The following is a 21,805-nucleotide window of genomic DNA, read 5'->3' as shown; positions in this document are numbered from 1 at the left end:
ACCAGGCAGTCAGTCTGTAGATTCTACTCTCCTTGGCATCTATTTCATAACCCTCTTGTCCTTCCTCAGATCTTTTACATCTCCTCCCACAATCACTTCCATTTGGTAACTTCAATTCCTCTTTCACCAAGAAAAGAGAAGCTATCAGAAGAAGACTACTGCATTTATATTTTTTTATTAACATATAATGTATTATTTGTTTCAGGGGTACAGGTCTGTGATTCATCAATCTTACACAATTCACAGCACTCACCATATCACATACCCTCGCCAGTGTCCATCACCCAGCCACCCCATCCCTTCCACCCTCCTCCCCTCCAGCAACCCTCAGTTTGTTTCCTGGGATTAAGAGTCTCTTACAATTTGTCTCCCTCCCTGGCTCCATCTTGTTTCCTTTTTCCCTCCCTTCCCCCACAACCCACTGCCCTGCCTCTCAGATTCCTCAAATCAGTGAGATCATATGATAATTGTCTTTCTCTGACTTACTTATTTTGCTTAACATAATACCCTCTAGTTCCATCCACGTGTCATTGCAAATGGCAAGATTTTGTGGGTTTTGATGGCTACATAATATTCCATTGTGTATATATGCTGCATCTTCTTTATCCATTCATCAGTTGATGGACATCTAGGCTCTTTCCATAGCTTGGCAGTTGTGGACATTACTGCTATAAACATTCAGGTGCACATGTCCCTTCGGACACTACCTTTGTATCTTTAGGATAAATACCCAGTAAGTGCAATTGCTGGGTCATAGGGTAGCTCTGTTTTCAATTTTTTGAGGAACCTCCATACTGTTTTCCAGAGTGGCTGCACCAGCTTGCATTCCCACCATCAATGTAGGAAGGTGCATTTATATTTCCATGTGCATCTTTTCCCGTATACCCTGCTGTAGTAAAATAAACTGCTCCTGCTCCAATATAAGGCCAAATTCTTCATTTGTCCCATAGATTTCATCTCCATTTTGCCATACTGCCTCCTGTTGAATTCTCAAATAAAACAATCTTGTTTTGAAAATAATTTCCATAAAAAATAGAGTGCTTTAATATAGCAACATGAAGTGGTCAACTACCCTCAAGAGAGAAATAAATAGAAATAATTCATGGAATAAGAAATATAAAACTAACCAACCAATCTTCTAAGGGACATTCCTACCTAAATGAAATCTTGGGGTATAAATTTGTTTCAACTGCCCGCCCCCTCGCCGTGCTAGTGCACCATGGTCAGATTTGCTCTGCAGATCACATTAGGTTAACAGAGCCCTGCCTAGCCCAGTCAAGAAAGTTTGTATCTTGATGCCAGTTGCACCTTGAATCCAGTCAATACAACTAGGATTTTTTTCAGTTTCAAACCTTACTTACCCTCTTCTCTGTCCAGCCTTAAAAACTAGGTTTTGGTAAACAACCTTCCAAACCCTAAGTAAGTTAAAGCTACCAAATTTCCAGTAATTTAGTGATTTTTTCTTACCTCTTAGATAAAAGGAAAGAAAGGGAATAGAATTATTTCCTTCAAAATCAAGAGAATAATATCATCACTTGACACCGAAAATGGGTAAGACTATTTTTCTTACATTATGCAATATTTTTTAAAATAGTTTTAACATCATTAAAAAAAAAAAAAAGTGAGTATTGCCCTACCATCAGAAATACTACATTCTACCTGGGGAGTCAAACTATAAAGATCCATACCAATGGAAGTTTACTCTGCTACCACGTTTTTAGCAACTCAGTCTCTATTTTTAGTGAATTAACTCTTTCTTTTACCTTTTCTGTGAATTTGAATTTACATCAAACTCAGTTTATGTGTCATTGCTAAGAACTTAAACTGTTCTCAAAGCTTCTTCAGTAATGTTTCAGAATATGAACTTTTCAAATCATCCATTCAGCACATAACTAAGGCATTATGTTCATTTATTTCCAGTTTACATAGAATCTTAGATGACTATGTATGGTTTCCCAGAGTGATCTCCATCTTTTATGCATAGCTCTTAATTCAACAGCCTTTTAGACATTGAAAAATATAATTACACTCATATATTTATCAGTGGCCTTAAACAATGAGCTACTGAAATACATTTTTAGAGACCAAAAAATTTTCTCCTAAACATAAGTGACTGACTTAAGATCTTAGTGTAAGTATCAGTTGGGGTATATAAAAAGCTAACATACTAAATTCAAATCCAAGATCTGCCCCACAAATGTGTGATTATGTATAAATCAGTTTTTCCAAGCTTCAATTTTATCACTTACAAGAATAAAAGCTACATTAGGTTGCTAAGGTTATTTATGAAAAAGTATAAATATCAAAGTGTGTCATAAACTGTAAAGTTCTAGCAAATCTATATTTTTATTCAAATTAGAAATATACTCAAATTTTGTTCTTTAATTTTCTTACTGTCTCTGAATTGCTACTTCTTGACTGTCCTTGAGAGATTTTCAACATTCCTTTCAATTTTTATCATGATCTTATCCTTTCAAGTTCAAATGGATATTAGTTATTATCACTACATTTCCTTCTGCCATTCTAATTCAGTGTAACCGTTTTTAATAAATTCACAATAAACACATATGGAAAGAATCCTTTGAATGCTCTTATTAGAGACAGGAGCAAAAAAAACAAAGTAGACAAAAAATATCCAGACTCTTCTAGCCATCATCTCTACTGCTTTTGTGACAGAGCACTGTTTTTTAGTAAATTTTAAAAGCCCCATGTTCTGTGGCATTTTGGGTCCATTGAGTAGATTGAAAAAGATTGCTCAAAAGTAAATCGATTATCAAAAATAAATAGTTTACAATTTTTACATGCTTTGAATTTTTAGATTAGTCATACTTCTTTAGACATTTTTTAAAAGGAGTAATTATGCTTAAATTAACAATTTTTTGTTATATGATAATTTTTTATAAAATTATAAAAATATGAGAAAGCATTATATTCTAACAAGGTTTCATTGCATATATTTAAGATTTTGCATAGGAAAACCTAGCTTTCATAGGTTATAGTTAACCTTTGCTTGATATTCCTATGTTAATTGTTTAAACCACAGTTGGAAATAGAATTACATTAGAATATACTAAGAAAAACTTTCTCCATGTCTTTGTGTCACTTAAATTGTACTAGTATGCTCAGGCATGTCAAAACTAAAATGTTAACTTTCAACATAGGAATATTTTCACAAGATTTTGCATTAAGATTATTTCCTTTCACAAAAGGATTATATATTTAATAATGGTGAGAAACAGTATGTTTTTAGCACATAAGGAGGCAGTACAGCATTAGACATAAGAGCACTAACTCAAAAGTCAGTCAAACCTGAATTTGAATCCCACTCAGCCCCAGTCCTTTCCACTTATCTATAAACCCCATATGTTATAGTACGACTTTATTCATATGATAACAAATATAAGATGTTAGCTCCATGCTTTGCATGTAAAATGTTTAGGAAGCAAACAGTGAACTCTGGACTTAGGGAATAGCCTTTATAAATGCTAAGAGATTGTTGTATTCAAAGTAAACTATGATATAATGCATGAGACTTATATGAGAAGTTCATGTGCTTATTCCATTTTTAATTTATGAAAACATTACTAGTTTAAAAAGTACTAGATTTTAGGCAAGTTTATATATATAAATTGTATCTCTCATCTTTGGAGATATAAATAACACTGAGGAATATATACGAAATCAAGTCAAAAATCTGCAATAGAAATGTAGCTACGAAAATATTTTCATTGATATATCTCACCTATTGGTCAAAATAGAGAATTATATGGATACCACAATAAATTTATAATTTTTGAAGTAGAAAATGCTTATTCCAATGAAAAAATGTTATGAATGTGAGGATCTATACTGGACACATTTACAGTAGCATCCGTATTGGGCTTTAGCAATTTGATGTATACTATGTTGGACCAGTAGTGCACAAGGCTAACTCCTAGATGGTATTTCTGTATCTTTGGGGATGGATTCATTTGCTACCCTTAGAAATGGTTCTGTTTTCATAATGATTCAATGGTATAATCCAAGTCTTCAACCTATTAGGTCTTTCACTAATAATAAATTACAAAATAAACTACTAATAATAAATTACAAAATAAACTACAGAGCAGAGCTTAAAAAGCAAGTGGCTCATTTCATGCATCTGACTCTCCCTGTAAGAGTTTCTCTGTATATACCGTGAATTTCTGTATTCTACCATTCAAACAAGAAGTGTTTATTACTAGCTATCAAAAATGAGCTTTGGGGGTGCCTGGGTGGCTCACTTGTTAAGTATCTGCCTTCAGCTCAGGCCATGATCCCAGGGTTCTAGGATCGAGGCCCTCCCCCCAACCCCCCCCCCAATCAGGCTCCCTGCTCAGCAGGAAACCTGCTCCTCCCTCTTCCACTCCCCCTGCTTGTGTTCCGTCTCCCACTGCCTCTCTCTTTCTCTCTCTGTCAAATAAATAAATAAAATCTTAAAAAAAAAAAAATGAGCTCTGAAGGTTAGGTCCTGACATCCTGTTTCCCAGTGTGCCATTATTGTGCCATATTAACCATCAAAGCTTTCTCCCTAAAAATGTGCTCCTTAAAAACTTAGTGCTAGTCTGTACTCAACAAATCTTGAAAATAACTTGGCTGTTTGCCTCTATCCTCTCTGCTTTATAACAATTAAATTCTTACAGGTTGGCTATTTTTCTTGTTTATTATGTGTCCACCTATTTACTACAGTTAGAAAAACATTAGAGACAAAACCAAATGCCAGCATAGCCACAAAACCTTTAGGATGCTAGAGTCCTCTCTGGACTACTCATGCTGCCTTTGGAAACCTTTGTTACATCTGATGACTGACAATTAAACAATTACTAGGTACCTATGATTTCTTAAGATCGTACCATAAGTAAGTATAGCCATAATTAAATGTAACACAAAATAATTAAATAATTTTCCCATAGAAGAAAGCTTTTCATTTTAGTCTCAAAAAGCTAGTATAAAAGCTTTTTAAAAATCTGAGCTCCATCCGGGGTGCCTGGGTGACTCAGTGGATTAAGGCCTCTGCCTTAGGCTCTGGTCATGATCCCTGGGTCCTGGGATCGAGCCCCACATCGGGCTCTCTGCTTAGCAGGGATCCTGCTTCCCTTCATCTCTCTCTGCCTGCCTCTCTGCCTACTTGTGATCTCTGTCTGTCAAATAAATAAATAAAATCTTAAAAAAAAAAATCTGAGCTCCTCTGTGGTATCTTCTTTCTGTTTGAAGTTTGCTTTAATTTGTAAAATTTTATTAATTCATCTATAATTATTCCCTCCTAGTTTCTCTTTTATCTTGAAATATATGTAATATGGAATTTTGAGCTTCCAAGAGGAAATAAGTTTAATAGTTATTATTAATGTGTAACATCTATAAGTCCTATATCTGTAGTAATCTTACTAGAATGAGACCCTGTTATTTTTATAGATTAAATCAAAAACATTTTTTTAAAGATTTTATTTGTTATTTATTTATTTATTTGACACAGAGAGAGCACAACGAGGAGCATCTACAGGTAGAAGGAGAGGGAGAAGCAGACTCCCCACTGAGCAGGGAGCCCAATGTGGGGCTCGATCCCAAGACCCTGGGATTGTGATCTGAGCCAAAGGCAGACACTTAACTGACTGAGCTACCCAGGCACCCTAAATCAGAAACTTCTATAGGAAAAAAGTGAGATGAGAGTTATCCTACCAGACATTAAAATATGTAAGGCTGTGTGGTAGTATTTACACAGGGATAGATAGTTTGAACAGAAATTTTGTTCACGATAATATGCCATTTCAAATCAATAGTGAAAAAATGATGTTGGAAAAATTTTAAATCATTTAGAATATGGTAAATTATAGGTGGATTAAGAAGCTAAATAAAAATGTATTAGAAGAAATAGGATTATTTTTATATCTTGGAATGGAAAGGTCTTTCTAAATAAAACTCAAAACCCAGAATACAAAAAAGGAAACTATTGATTAATTGATTTAACCATAAAAATTAAACTTTTATGTGAAGAAAGGTACTAAACAAAGATAAAAGACAAATGACAAAAATAAAGGACTAATATGCAGAATTGATGAAGAATTCCATAATTAAGAAAAAGATTTTTTAAAAAAAGAAAAAGATTAACAACCAATAAAAAGATGGACAAAGTATGTGAACTGGCAGCTCATAAAAGCAGAAATACAAAGCACCTTTAAACTTAGCAAATCAGGTTCAGTCACACTATTTGCTGAAGAAATGCAAATTTAAACAATAATTTTACCCAGCAAATTGACAAAAATGTAAAAGACAATTATTATACAATGTCTGCAAATACATAAAGAAACAGGAAAGGTGTACATTATTGGTGGGAGTGCCTTTTTATAAGGTAATGTTGCAGTATCTAACAGACTTAAACTGTACAGATGCTTTTGAAATTCCAGGTACAGGAATCTGTCCGAAGAAATACTTGCATATATGTAAACATGTGGTAATATATTTGTCCTTGCCACCTGTCAGATCCTTCACATCTTTAATCATGACTGTTAAAGCAGCCTCTTTCCCTCTGGTTTCTCTGCCAGCCGTTTTAATCTGCTCTATTCCATCTTTCATACTGCTATCAGAATTAATTTCCTGAAAAGCAATTATGATTCTGGCACTGCCTACTTAAAGCCTTCTGCTTTACTATTGCCTATAGGTCTCTTATAGTGTTTTCTCCATGTTCCTACCAGAAATCTGCCTGTCTACCTCAATCCTTCATGTTCCTTGTGTTCCAGCCACACCAAACACCCACTTCAATAAACCAACCCAACATGTTCAGCCAGCCCTTTCACAGCTCCCAGTCTGCACTCCACTCACTCATCACATATTTATTGAATGGCCTGTTCTTTAAGTACTGATGATATAGCAAAGTCCAAGGTCTCCCTGTTTTGTTTTGTTTTGTTTTGTTTAAAGATAGTAGATTATTGATGGGAAAGTGGAATTACTGCGTGTGGGTAAGTGTGTGTATGTGCATGCTTAAAATCAAATAATAAGTAGTATGTAAAAAATTGAAATCAGTCAATGTGATGATGAATGGGTGGGTACCTGAGAATGGTAGACAAGGAGAATACTATGAGAAAATAAATCTTAAGATAATCTAATGACAAAGAGAATCCTGTCATTTAAACATCAGGATAAAGAATAGAGATCAATTAGTGAGCAAAGAGAACAGTTAGTGCAAAGACCCCAAGGCAGGAATAAACTTGGTATGTTTGAAGTAAAAGTGAAAGTATGCAAAAGAAAGGCAATAGTGACATATTTGGGAAATATATTAAGTATTGTCAGCCACCACAGCAAACAAACCCTGACATCTCATAGACTTAACATAACAAAGGTTTTCTTGCTCTTACTATACATATCAGACAGTTTTGCAGAAAGGCTCTGCTGGTAGACGTTCCACCACCTCGACCATGTGGTTTCCTGAAATCACTGAAACAGGGAAAGAGGGGGATGGAAGAACACTGGCTCTTAACTAACTCAACTCTGAAGTGATACACATCATTTCCTTTTACCTTCATTGGCCAAACTCGTCATATGGACCCAGTGTAACTGCGTAAGAGTCTAGGAAATGTATATGGAACAAACAGAATGTTTGGTGAACATTGTCTCTGCTGTAGACAGGAACCTGATCTTGTAGGTTTTTATTAGCCATGTTAAAGGGTTTTAAATGTGAGTGAAGGGCAGTGGTCAGTTTTGAAAACAGTTACCTGATCTGTTTTTTTTTTAAGATCACTCTGGCTATTATGTGGAAAATGAGAGTGAGTAATAAAGCTGGGGGAAAACTTAGAAGGCTTCTGCAAGGTTCTTATTAAGAGTTAATGGTGGCTTAGACTAAGAAGAAAAAGAAAGGTGAATTTGTTAGGAATTTTTTTTTAGAGGTAATAGAAAGTGCTGATGGATTGGATGTGAAATATGAAGGAAAAGTAGTCTGTACATGCTATTTCTTTGTAGAGATGTCCTTTCCCAACTCCCATCTGAAAAAAAATTTTCTTCCTTCCAGACCCAACTCAAGTATCATTTTTTTATAAAATATTTTTAATTCCCCTGACAAATCAAGTCTTTTCTTTTATGTCACACCCATACCGTTCTGCTCATTATTCTTTATGATACTTACTGAACTTCCTATTTACATCTATTCTTTTTTTTTCAAGTTTTGTTGTTGTTATTGTTTGTTTATTTGTTTTATATCTATTTCTTCTATAAGACCATGAGCTAACATCTTGCCTGGCATATAGTTGACCAATAAAATTGTATTTAATTAATTAACTAATTAATTAATTTACAGCATGTAGTATTTTCAAAAGAAAATATTTTTCTGATGAAAATATTACATATTGTCCATTCATATACATATTGTACATTCAGTACAATTTTATTGATATATAAATACTTATATAAACATATATATTTAATATGAACACACAGCATTTGAGCCTATGGAATTTTCTTCAGTCTCTAAAACATTATTCTTGGCTATATATCTGTACTGTTTGGCTGCCATAACTGCCTTTTTTTTTTTTAATAGAATGAGAGGCAGCTGCAGGTACTGGCAGATTACAAAATGCATAATTACTAAAAGTAACTGAAGCATATTACAGTATAATTCAACAGAAAAAAACATCTGGCACATGCTATGTTAATTTGTCATAAGAGAGTTTCAAAGAAAGCACTTTCTACAGCTGGCAGATCCATCATTTCCATGAAACGAATAGTACACCTTTTGTTTTTAATTCTCTAGTATAATATAGAATAGAGCCTTATGTGATTTAATCTTTAGTCATCACTAAAGGATTTCAAGCATTGAGGAAATTTCCCCTATGCTATATCAACCAAAATATACATAGCTTATTCTTATCTTAAATTGTGCCTCAATAATAACAGAATTATCTGAGCAATTACAATAATTGACGATAATGTCTAAGATGTTGGCCCAAATTTCAAGCTCCCATTCCTTAAAGAACCATAACTTCTCTTTTTTTATTTAAAGTATACATGGTATTTTCAAAGAAACTCATGCATTGTAGGGAAAACTTTGTTCTTATCCTCATAACCATACTTTTCAGTTATTATATATGCCAGTGATGCTAAGAATTGAAGCACATTTCGAGTGGAAACTCTTCCCTTCAGCATGGCCTGAATGATAGAAACAAATCAGCTATACAAGAAAGCCAGGGAAATATTTCAGGCCAATGAAAGAATAGCAAGTACGAAGCTCCAGTATTACGAAGAAATAAACCCGTGTAATTAAAGTATAGTGAGTGTTGGGGCACCTGGATGGTTCAGTGGATTAAGCCTCTGCCTTCAGCTCAGGTCATGATCTCAGGATCCTGGGATCGAGCCCCGCATCAGGCTCTCTGCTCGGCAGGGAACCTGCTTCCTCCTCTCTCTCTCTCTGCCTGCCTCTTTGCCTACTTGTGATCTCTGTCTGTCAAATGAATAAATAAAATTAAAAAAAAAAAAAGTATAGTGAGTGTAGAGAAGGTATAAGGTTGAGGAACTAGGCATAGATCAGATCATGAGAATCTTATAGGGCATTTTAAATGAAATATTTTTACTTATTATAAGTAAAATATTTAAGTAAGACTAATTTAAGAGAAAGACCAGTGTACAGTAGTGGAAAATTATTGAAGAACTTTAAACATCCTTAGATCCTTAAAAGATCAGTTTAGCTATTGTGTGGAAAATGGACTTAGGGAAGGGGCAAAAATGGAGTCAAGGAGACCAGATATTAGATAATTACAGTATTTCAGGCAATAGGTGACAGTGTCTTAGAGCTTAGAACTGAAATGGAGAGAAGTAGGCAGTTATTAAATCTATTAGGGAAGTAAGACAAGTTTATTTGATGTCAAATACAGGGAATGAGTCAAGGGAGGAGTCAAAGAGAAGCCTTGGCTTAGACTTGAACATCTGGGTAGATGATGAGGACTTGTACTGGGAAGGAGGAAACCTGGGGTGGTCTAGATAAGTAGTTTGCATTTTGGACAGGTTACATTTGAGGTGCTCATTAGTGTTTCTTTAGTCATGGAATAGATGAGATCACTTAGGGAGAATGTACAGATAGGGAAGGAAAAAACCTGGGACAATGACAAAGAGTGCCCTAATATATCTAAAGCTGGCATGTCTGCTTTAACCTGTGGTATTTTTAGTTAACTGAATGAGATTTGAAACCTTAGGATGAATTTCCTTTTTTAGTAGTCAGGTCTTTTGAAGCCATGTACAAAATGGAGATCACAATCTTCACAATTACTGACCATTTTGCCATATACTTAGGATTATTGGGATTTTTAAGAGAGAATCTTCATTTTGCTTTTTAGGTCTAATATTATATGATGCCACAGATATACTTTACTAATATCTCTTGTAATTATGAGGCAGTGTACTTTATTTTTTTTTATTTTATTTATTTATTTGACAGACAGAGATCACAAGTAGGCAGAGAGGGAAGCAGAGAGAGAGGGGGAAGCAGGCTCCCCGCCGAGCAGAGAGCCTGATCCGGGGCTCGATCCCAGGACCCTGGGATCATGACCGGAGCCAAAGGCAGAGGCTTTAACCCACTGAGCCACCCACGTGCCCCAAGGCAGTGTACTTTAATTGAGAGAAGATTTTGATTAAAGATTTGGTATGAACCCCATTTTTTCATTCAATCATTGTATTACCTTAGAAACATTGAATAATTTCTCTGAGTCTTAATTCAGTCTTAACCTTAGGAACATTGAATAACTTCTCTGAGTTTTACCTCCTTTACTTAGAAGATGAGAATAATAACTGCTTTGCAAACTTGAAGTGATAATAAGGTACGATAGTAAAGTCAAGGTACAGTAGAAAACTCCTTTGGCTGGTGTCCACTTAATAATCATAAAACAACATTAACCAGTGAAGTAAATCGCTGTGCAAAGAATGCTCACCAATTGTCCAAAGTGTTCTACATGCCCTTGCCTTAGTCGACTGCATTCTAATGTTGTCATCTGTCACTTGCTTTACAAGTGTCACTATGTTTGCTCCCAAACTAGGTTATGCCAGTTGTATTTGTTTGGGAAATACATAAGTAAATATACCAGGGATATATGATTACAGAAAGAGAAAATTATGATGTCTTTCAAAACTAAATTGGATACTTTGGAGAATTTGCTATTGCAGTACATTTGGACAAACAACCCTGAAAGAACAGAGGGAATACTGTAAAAATCTAGAAAACTCTGTATTTGGATTGCTTGCCAAGTGCCCTTAAATGCTTGAACCACATTAATGAAGCCAAAAGTGGAAATAATTACAGATGATACATTATGGATGTGGTTTGTATAAGAAAGACATCCAACATTAAAACACTCCAATCAGTTTGCTCATACTTTAAAACATGAAGATCTAAAAAAACTTTGTATATTCTAGATGGAAAGTCCAGACAAAATCCTTATCCTTACTTAGGCCTCAGACCTCTTAAAAATCTCGGGAAATCTGTGGACTATCTTCCCAGAAAGGACAGTACACACAAAATCTTGCAGGTAATTTAGTGTGCTTGAGAGCATACCTAAAGCTTATCTGTGAATGACAGATGAGAAACCCTTGCCTTAGGTTCTCACTGTCGACCTACTTGCATCTCAGATTGATGAATTTGATGACTTATCAGTTTTCAATTAATGAAATTATTAGTTTCATTAATAATTTGTTTACTAAACATTTAATGTTTTCTTAACAGATATAGCATATATTACTTTGTTGCTAAATTTTATAAAATTTTGCTCACAGGGAAGGCAGTAAATCAATTACATTTTACAAATGTATTTCTAAATTATATTTTGTAGGCATGACTAGGATTTTATATCACATGCACATGAACTATATATAAAATTATGCACATTAGCTAGCTACATCACCTAACTTTATTTTTAAATTTCTCTATTTTCAAATTTTCTCATATGTAAAACTGGGGATCTCAAAGGGTTATCATGAAAACTAAGTAATGTAAATAAAACACCCAGAAGTGCCTGTCACATAGTAAGCACTATGAAAGTGTTTGCTGTTATTCTCACCATCATCATCTTCACTATTACTTGCCAAGCTCTATTGAGTACCAGATCCTAAGGATACAAAGATGAAAAACAAACTTGCTTACCATCCAGTGGGGGTTACAGAGCTTGATACACAACAACATATTTATACAGATTAAAAATAATTCAAATAATCATTTGAATCTTTGTGGTCTTAAATTTTGTGAAAAATTATTACTATCTAATAGTACTTATCAGAAATTATTACTATCATGTAAAATGTGTAAGTGAATGGTTTAGGTATCAATTATGCAGTAGGTGTTTTCTGGAAAGGTCTTATATAAACTGAATGTTGGCTGACTTTATAAATGGGATCATTGTATCATCTTAATCTCAGTAGTACTCAAAGGTTATTTCTCATTAGCACTAATGTGCATAACTTTACCTTTAATTACGTTTGGCCTAGAAGACTGGCCACTTCAATCATTTTGCCTTTCTTCCTTTTGTTATGTTATATTGTAGCAGTAATTATAAGCTACACAAAGTACTTGAAAGTAAGCACAGTAATTTATTCTACATTATTATTACACTAAGAGAAAGCAAAGATAAAACATATGGGTTTGTCTATCATGGAATCAATGGTAGATACTCAGTGTCCTCGTAGACCATATCTTGTATGGATGAAGCCATTTCCCTCTTAGTTCTATTACGGCAACAATTATGTGTTTACCACCATATACCTTGTCTTGGCACATAATGTTCAGTAAATATTTGTGGAATTGATTTGTTGGTGACATTTTTTTATTCTCTCCTATATATTTATAACAAATTGCTGATTTTAACAATTATTCATATACATAATAGGTCACTTAAGGGGCTACCAAGCTTTTAGGCTGTGTAGCTCATCTGGAAAAAATTCAAAGCTGAAGTTACTTTAGAAGTGTTAATCTTCTGATTTATTTAAGAAGCAGATCAAAGGATAAAAACCAATCCTGAATTAACTGGGTATTTTAATACTCAGAAATTTGATCTTTTTAAAAATTATTTTTAAGATACATTGTTTCTGGGATGCCTGGGTGGCTCAGTTGGTTAATTGTCTACCTTTGGCTCAGGTCATGATCCTTGGGTCCTGGAATCAAGTCCCACATTGGGCTCCTTGCTGAGCAGAGAGCCTGCTTCTCCCTCTGCCCGGTGCTCCCTCTGCCTGCCACTCCCCCTGCTTGTGCTCTCTCTTGCTCTCTCTCTGACAAATAAATGAATAAAATTTTAAGAAAAAAAAAGAAAACTATACTGTTTCTGCTTCTAACCTGAGAATCTTGAAATTATCTCTGGTCAAAAGCAAGATAATGCTTATATGTTAGAAAAAAAAAAAAAAAGAAGAAGAAGAGGAAGAAGACAGCCAGCTGTATGCATAAGATAAATTCATCTATTAAAGCATAAAGGATATGAATGTATAAAATATAGCAAATATACAACCAAAACATAAATGCCAGTTCTGAATATACTACAACTGAAGTGATGTTGGAGTGATTAATATCACCTTAAATTTCCAAAAATTGAGTTCCTCTAAGAAGCACAGTATATGAATCTTAAAAATGCATACTATAGCCAAGAATCACAATAGCTTATGAGATTTTATAATAACAAATACTTTATCTGTTTAATATGAATAAATGTTCATTTTAAGCCAAATAATTCCTCAAGATAATATTGAAAACGCTTAAGTGGTTTTAGAACATATGTGTGTGTGGTTTTTTTGCTTTTTTTGTGTGGTAAAATATACATAAAATTTAACATTTTAACATTTTTATAGTTGTGATAAAATATACATGAGATTTACCATCTTAATCATTTTTAAGCATATAGCTCAGTTATGTCCAGTGTATTCACATTATTGTACAGCTAATCTCCAGAATACATGTGCATGTCATAAAAAAATAAATGAGCCCTTTAAAACATGGATTATTAAAGAGACTTTATTTTGCACATAAGAAGGTATTTTGTTTAAAAGATAAACATATATCTCATTAAAAATGATTCTATTTTGTTAGATTTTTGAACAATGATATTAATGGCTTGGGGTGGGGGACTGTCTCCTGATTAATAGGAGTGAGCTGAGTCGACAGAAACTTCATACCCAAGAGCTGCTTTCTCAGCTGGAAATGGCAAATGAAAAGGTAGTTGAGGTAAGATAATGACTCTCCCGGGAAGTACTTTCTGCTGCAGCTCGATACATATGTTATAGAATTTTACCTGAGCCAACTCCAAATTAATTCTCAACTTGGAGATGACCATACAGAGGTGAGTACTCTTTGTAGAGAAATCATCCATAACCCTAAAAGTCTACATTTTATAATGTGAATAAAAGCTTTGAAAGTCAGTCATTTATCATATATAAAAGACAAAATGTAGAGCTCTTATTTCAGTCTCACCATTATAACATGCTGTATTGCAGAAAATGTATTAAGATTCCCTTCATTTCTAAGCATGTCTAAGATTATATTTTTTAGCCCATTCCTCATATTTTGTTTTAGTTCAACACTTAAGATACGTAGAAATTACTTTTGTCTACTGGAATATATTAAAATACTCCTTCAGATTAATGCTTAGAACTAAATGCAGCAAGAGCTCATCATTTTTCTCCTTGAATCTTTAAAAAAAAAGTTAACAATTTATAGATTATGATTAGAGCTTTCTAGAACTCTGGTTCTTCATTTGATATTCGAACTTCATATGTATTTGTTGGAATGTCATTAATAGGCTATACAGTCTGCTATATTTTTGTGGCCATCTATAGAAGCCATAATGAAATCATTATTCTTAATTTTCAAAGCATTATAACTTGATATGAGCTATTTAGAATGCAAACAGTAACTATTAAAATACTCATTGTAGTTTTCAAAACTTCCAGGAATCTGTAGTTAAGGAAATAATTGAAAATATGAAAAAATTTAAAGGCAGATACTCAACACAATAATGTTAATAATATTGGAAGATCAAAAGCAACCAGAATGATGAGTTGAAAAAGAACAGTTGCAAATATTATGATTTACCTAACCTAGACTGTTCCTTAACCATTATGGTAGTAGCACAGAAAAATGCATATTGTATGTAGTCTGATGGTACTTATGAAAATGATTATTATAGATGATGGGATTTCCCCCCCCCATGTTTTCTCTAGTGTTAATGATACGCCTTTTAAATTTAAGACTACTTATTTAAATATCTTGGTAAATTGAAACAGCCAATATAGCTCTCTTTATAAAATTTAATTTTGCTTTTGGGTACAATAAGAAATATAATCTCATTTTAACAGTATGTTGTTATTTCAGTATTTTATATTACTATGCCTGACATTCACTATTATCACTTATATGTTAGGACCTGGGAACTATCTAGTTCTTCATAGAAAGTGTGTTTTTCTTACTATTTCTAATTAAACTGGTGTTATCCTCTCAATTCAGACAAGTGCCAGAAAACCACATTCCAGTTGTACAAAAACTTTTTTCAGGCTAGTAATACGAAGAGGACGAATACATTTGATAATTGATAGTTTCTTTGAACCTGTCTGCATGACAGCATATTGTGACAGATTTATGTTCATAATGTCTGTATAGTTTCCTGAGGCTACTCTAACAAAGTATTACAAACTTGGTGATTTAAACAACAGAAATTTATTGTCTGACAATTCTGGAGGCCAGAAGTCCAAATCAAGAAGTCAACAAGATTGGTTCCCTCTGAGGGAGAATCTGTTCCATGCCTCTCTCCCAGCTTCTGGTGGCCTCATGCGTCCCTTGGTTTGTAGATGGTGTTTTTCCTATATCTTCATGTGGCCTTCCCTTTGTCCATGTCAGTCTCTATGTCCAAATTTCCCCTTTTTATGAAGGTACTAGGCATAATGGATTAGGATCCACCCTAAAACCTCATCTTACCTTAACTATCAGCAAAGACCCTATTTCCAAATAAGGAATGCATTCATAAGTACTGGGGGTTAAGACTTCAACATCCTTTTTTAGGGTCATATTTCAATCCATACCAATGCCTAATAACTCTATTAATGGCCCTCATGCCCTCTACATGCCCTCCCCATGTATTGGGGAGCATGTAAAAACAGAGTTCTTCCTCCTTGGAGTAACACCTTTAACATACAAATCATTTAAGACAAGTCTATTTCTTTAAAAATCAAGACTTCTAGAATGAATATTTTCTGTTCTTTGCACTTTAATAGTGGGAACATCACAATTTCTCTAGAAGCTTGCTCTCACATAGTGGTTCTGAATCACTAGCAAACATCAACACCACCTAAGTTAGAACTCAGTAGGAGTGCCGTTTCTCAAAATTGATCCCATCCTGCTGAAGCTCTGGTTATGAGGCCCAGCAGTCTGTATTTTCATATTCCCGATGATTCTGAAGCAGTGAGCTAGCATCTCAAGATTAATATCAAATATTGAAAATCTTGGTCTTCTTTTTTTTTCTTTAAGATTTTATTCATTTATTTGACAGAGATTACAAGTAGGCAGAGAAGGGAGAAGCAGGCTCACTGCTGAGCAGAGAGCCTGATGTGGGGCTTGATCCCAGGACCCTGAGATCATGACCTGAGCCAAAAGCAGAGACTTAACCCACTGAGCCACCTAGGTGCCCCTTGGTCTTAACTTCTGATTCACTTTGGTTTTAGATTTAATTCACTTTCTTTGGTAACATAGGTTGGGGGGGAGCAATGTAGTGTGAAAAAAAGTGTGAAACCAATTTTGAAATTTGAAGTTCATAATTTGAAAAAATGTAAATTTGGAGATACATTATCCTTGCATTTTATAAGGAGTATAGTGATATTCAGATTTTTCATTGATTATTCCACAAAAGCTTTCTGTGTCACTTATGGATTTCTAACTTGTTTTATATTTCCCCATAACAGAATGAAAAACTAATTCTAGAGCATCAAGAAAAAGCCAACAGACTTCAAAGGCGTCTAAGTCAGGCAGAACAGAGAGCGGCTTCAGCTTCCCAGCAGGTAGGGAGCTTCCTTATTATCCCTAGAGTAAATAGTCTGAGTAGATCAAAGATAAGAAACATTCCTCAAAAGTTCCCAGAGAACTCAAAGTTTTATTTTTACTTCATTAAACTATTTAAAATTAGTCTCTCTAATATCTGAGGTTGTAAAAGTAAACTTTAAAAACAGAAATCAACATGAGTCTCCTAAATTGACACCTAAATCTAGAATTGTGCTGTCCAATATGATAGCCACTAGCCATAAGCAGCACTTCAAATTTAATTATTAAAATTAAGTAAATTAAAATTTGAAATCCTCGTTACCCTGGCTGGACTTCCTTTTTTTTTTTTTTTTTTTTTTTTTTAATTAAGATCTATTTATTTGAGAGAGAGGGAGAATGCACGTGTGAGTCGGGGGAGGGGCAGAGGGAGAAGGAGAGAATCTCAAGCAGACTCCATGCTGTGCAGAATCCAATGAGGGGTTTGATCCCACAACCCTGAGATCATGACCTGAGCCAAAATTAAGAGTCAAATGCCTAACCAAATGAGCCACCCAGGCACCCTACACTGGCTGGCATTCAGGTGCTCAGTAGCCATATATAACTATGGTTCTCATATTGGACAACATAAATAGAACTCTATGATCACAAAAAGTTCTTTTGGACAGCACTGCTCTAGAATTTTGTTCTGTCTAGGCATGATCAATGACAGATTTGGAAGTAGAAAACATTGCTTTGGATATAATATTTCAAATTGTACTTTTTTTATTGTAGTTTTTAAATGGGAAAAATGACTTATAGGTTAAGTTCATTTAATGCACACTTGTATATAACCATAGAAATCTAAAATACTGTATAAAAGTTTTCCAATGAGAAATAGAGTAGAAAATGCAGAATATTAATAAAATACTAAGGGGGTAATTACTCATAATATACACGTATCATATAAAGTCAATGGGCCATTTATTCTAAAGTGGGAGCAATAGTCCCTCCCTCCTATTAGGAACAGTGTGAGATCGTCTGGCAATTATAAAGATAGTCTGGAAACAGTTTAGATAGACAGATGGGTAGATACAGATAGGCAGGCAAAGAAACCATGTTACTACCTTATTAAATACGTTTGGTTATAAATTTACTGTTTCAATCAAAATTAATATGCATAGCTATAACAGTACTTCATACATAGTACAACAGCTCTAAATACTGAATTTGGTTTATGTGTGTGATATTTATAGAGTTCTTTGAAATCTACCTCTGATACAAACAATGCGTGGCGCTTAAAGAAAATCCAGTAATGTGCCCTTCTGTTCCCCTCCCTCTTGAAAATAATTATAGCTTTATCAAATAAACGTATCTTATTAAATTATGTATTCATGAATTAAGTAGTTTATCATTCAAGAAAGCATTCATTCACTTAGATTATAAGTTAACATGAGCCAGGGTATACTGGGAAGTATCTTAAAAGTGTATGTTTTGGTGTCAGGCACATAGCCTGGGGACGTTAAGTAGCCATGTGATTTGAGGCAATTTCAACTTTTCTAAGCTTCAGTGTCTTCATGTTTGATATAGAATAACACCTCCCTTATAGACTTACTGAAAAATCAAAGGAATTAACACATATAAGCACTTAGCATAATCATTAAGTTGTTAGTAAATACATAGTTATATGAGAAGTTAAATCTCTACATCACAATCTTTGGAGCTTCAAGTTTACCTTTTTTAAGGACTATGGTAAAGAAAATTCCTACTTAAAATCAACTACCTTGATTTCTGTAGTAAAAGGAATACAGTTATAGAACCTTAATTGGATAACCCACTTGGCATCTCGTTTAGTCTCCCTCCTGACAGGAGTAAACCCAAACAGCCCAACACTGATGTTTTTCTCCTGTTACTTAAACTCTCTGTTGACAAAGATTTCACCATTCTCTTTGTGAGCTTTTTTTTTTTTTTTAAATGTTGTGTCAGTAACCACTTTACTGGTTTTTCCTTAAGCTTTTCTCCTTCCATCCTGTTTACGTTTAAAGATGAAAAGTAATCATTCAGCATTCTTCTCATCCACAAAAAGGAATCATTCCCTGGAGTTAATTTTTTTTCTATCCTAAATGAGTCCAAGTTATAAATTTTCTTTATTAGACATACATTCAGTTTTTTAAAATCCTTATCTTTGCTTTCTCTGAATTCTAATTTTCCCATCTTCCTCTAAAAACTGAAAATTGCTATTAGAAAGACTCTCCTGCTAAGGGCCTGATACTTAATGAAAGGAAGGAGTGGAGTTAGAAGATTATTATTTCCTCTAATGTGCATGTCAAACATATCAGTACAGCCCAGCATCATACACGAGCCCTGCATTATACCAAGTCCTCCATGCTCTGAATGTGCTGTTCTGATCAACTTTTTCTGTACATTCTTCCTCCATCTTTGGAGTATGGTTATATGTTCTAAGTGTATTAGTCTAAACCACTGAAAGCCATACTGTATTCTTTTGACATTAAAATCAGTGTGGTAAAGCCTTTCTATGCAAGAACACAAAACCCAGGAACTATGAAAAGAAATTAATAAATGTGAACGTGTAAAATTTCAGGTATCTGCATTTTAAAGTCATAGAGTCAATAACAAACTGAGAAAAATACCTGCAAAACATGAGACAAAAGTAATATTCTTAACATGTATGTAAAGAATGGGTAAGTCAACAAAAAAAGTGCAACAGTACAATAGACAAAAGAATAAAAAATATTTACAGAAAAGACAGATGGCTTTTAAACATTTGAAAAGGTGCTCATCCTCACCCATAAGACAAACACAGGCTTAAACCATAATCACATACCATTTTTCACCATTTCACGATCATGAAGTTTGATAATACTTTATGCTAGCACTTCCACACATCACTGATGTAAATGTATGTTGGCGCAATTTATTTGGAGCCTGGTTTGGCAGTATCTTTCAAAAAATTATGATGTTTATCACCTTTGACCCAGTCGTTCTAAGAATTTATTCTGCAGATGGTGTACTTGCACCTGGGCAAGTCTGTGCAGGGAAGCATGTCAAAATACTAATTGCAGCAATGCCTTTAATTTTAAAAGATTAAAAGCCATCTAAATGCCCATTAATAGGAAACCAGTTAAATTGTGGCATATCCATACAGGGAAGGTTTGCTGCTGTTAAGGAGAATAAAGTAGGTCTCACATGGAGTCATTTGTACAGTAGATCATTTGGAAGGAAAAAAAAAAGGTGAAAAATATGTATAGCACTTTATCATTTTTTAAATAAAAAGAGGTGAGGAAATATATGTATCTATTCTCATTTAGAATGTATTTCTAGAAATATACTTAGAAAATGGAAATGGTGGTTGTGTCTGGAAAGAGGGCTATAGAATGAAGAACAGCAGTGAGAAAGCTTCTTTATAATGTATACTCTATTGTACTATTGGATTTTTTTTTTACTTTGTGTATATAATATCAACTCCAATTGATATTTGAAGACTATTTATCTATTAGAGCTTTCTTATTATGATCTGTCATCATCTTATTACCAACCTTGTGTTGTGCTTGATCGCACTTAGTTTGTATTTTACTCACTTTTCTAGTTAACTTTTTATCTAGATGATTTGCATCAGTGAAATATGCTTTGGAATTCTAAGTATTGTATATCACTCTTAGCTATGGAATGTCATATTTGACATGCATATCTCTAGTGTAATACGGGTATTTTAAAGTCGCAAGTGTAAAACAGACATGAACACCAAAAATGACCTCTTACAGGACCCCCTCCAGTAAGATTATTTTCAATAATTGTTAAGTTGTGATGCATTATACTTTGTATTAGTGTAAGATTTTCCTAGAAAAAGTAACTACTTACTGATTGTCTATTTTAATTGCAGCTCAGTGTGATTACAGTGCAGAGAAGAAAAGCAGCCTCCATGATGAATCTGGAAAATATTTAAAAATATTCATAGTTCACTCGCAGAACTTTAGAGTTGGGAAAGCTGTTGGACTAGAAGTGTATTGAAATGGTAAAGACCTGCAGAGAATGGTTAAGGCTTGTGCCATTTTGCATAAGCATTTTCCATTCTGTTTTGAGGGTTATTGGAAAACAGAACAGTGGCAGCTTCCTGTAAGTAAAGAAAATATAACCTTATATTGAGCTTCAGTGGAGAATAAAGCCAGCTGAGAAGAATTCATTGCCTTCATCAACGTGTCTGTTTTTCAATTCCCCCTTTCTTCCCTTGGAAGAGCATAATAATTTTCAAGCTATACTAATCATGAGAAAGAGATTTTTTAAGACAATGCTAGAATTCTAATATTTCAGGTTCCATGATTTGAGAATTTCACATCTAATTGTTACTCGTAACTCATTTTTTTAAGTTCCCAAGTATCCATTTGATTATAAACTCATAAATGTAATAAATTATGCACTTTCTAAAATGATGCTGTCATGTATTTTAATGTATAATTGTAGTGATTCATTTTTAATTTATATGATTTCCAGTACTTATCAGATATTTAAGAATGGGAGGTTTTGTTTTTTATTTTGCTCTATTACTCAAAGCAGTACTAATCAAATGGAATCTTTAAGTCTGAGAATGCATGGGCATTAAACTATTGCAGGCTAGTTGATTTTCACAGATCCACATAGTTAGCTATTCTCTGATCCTGGTTTGAACTTGGGACACCCTGCTTTCCAGTGATGAGTGCAGGAAAGTTTGCATCTGGTTAACAAGTTAGGAAACTATTGCAGTAGTCCAGATAAAAGATAATGAGTTGAGTTTGAAGTGACATGAAAACCTTCGTGTGTGAATATTCGAGCAGCCGTGAGAAG

The 21,805-nt window shown here is 34.1% G+C and overlaps 1 protein-coding gene across 2 annotated transcripts in view; it reads left to right on the top strand.

Annotated features, from left to right (window-relative positions):
* The window catches only part of SCLT1 (sodium channel and clathrin linker 1), a 178,001-nt gene extending 156,594 nt beyond the window's left edge, over positions 1-21,407 (top strand). Inside the window, exons 19-21 of one of the 2 annotated variants that reach the window (XM_080796975.1) lie at positions 14,110-14,188; positions 16,915-17,010; positions 20,868-21,407. In XM_080796975.1, the coding sequence (XP_080653101.1) occupies positions 14,110-14,188; positions 16,915-17,010; positions 20,868-20,930 (238 nt within the window). In that variant the 3' untranslated portion in view covers positions 20,931-21,407. Of the gene's footprint in view, positions 1-1,474; positions 1,553-14,109; positions 14,189-16,914; positions 17,011-20,867 lie in introns of those variants that run through there. The other variant, XM_080796976.1, reaches the window with a different exon arrangement.
* Positions 21,408-21,805: the final 398 nt, after the last annotated feature.

The sequence above is a fragment of the Martes martes genome, assembly GCF_963455335.1.
Source record: "Martes martes genome assembly, chromosome: 2".
Lineage (NCBI taxonomy): Eukaryota > Metazoa > Chordata > Mammalia > Carnivora > Mustelidae > Martes > Martes martes.
Note: the sequence above shows the minus strand (reverse complement) of the source record. Positions and strands in the feature narration are given on the sequence as shown.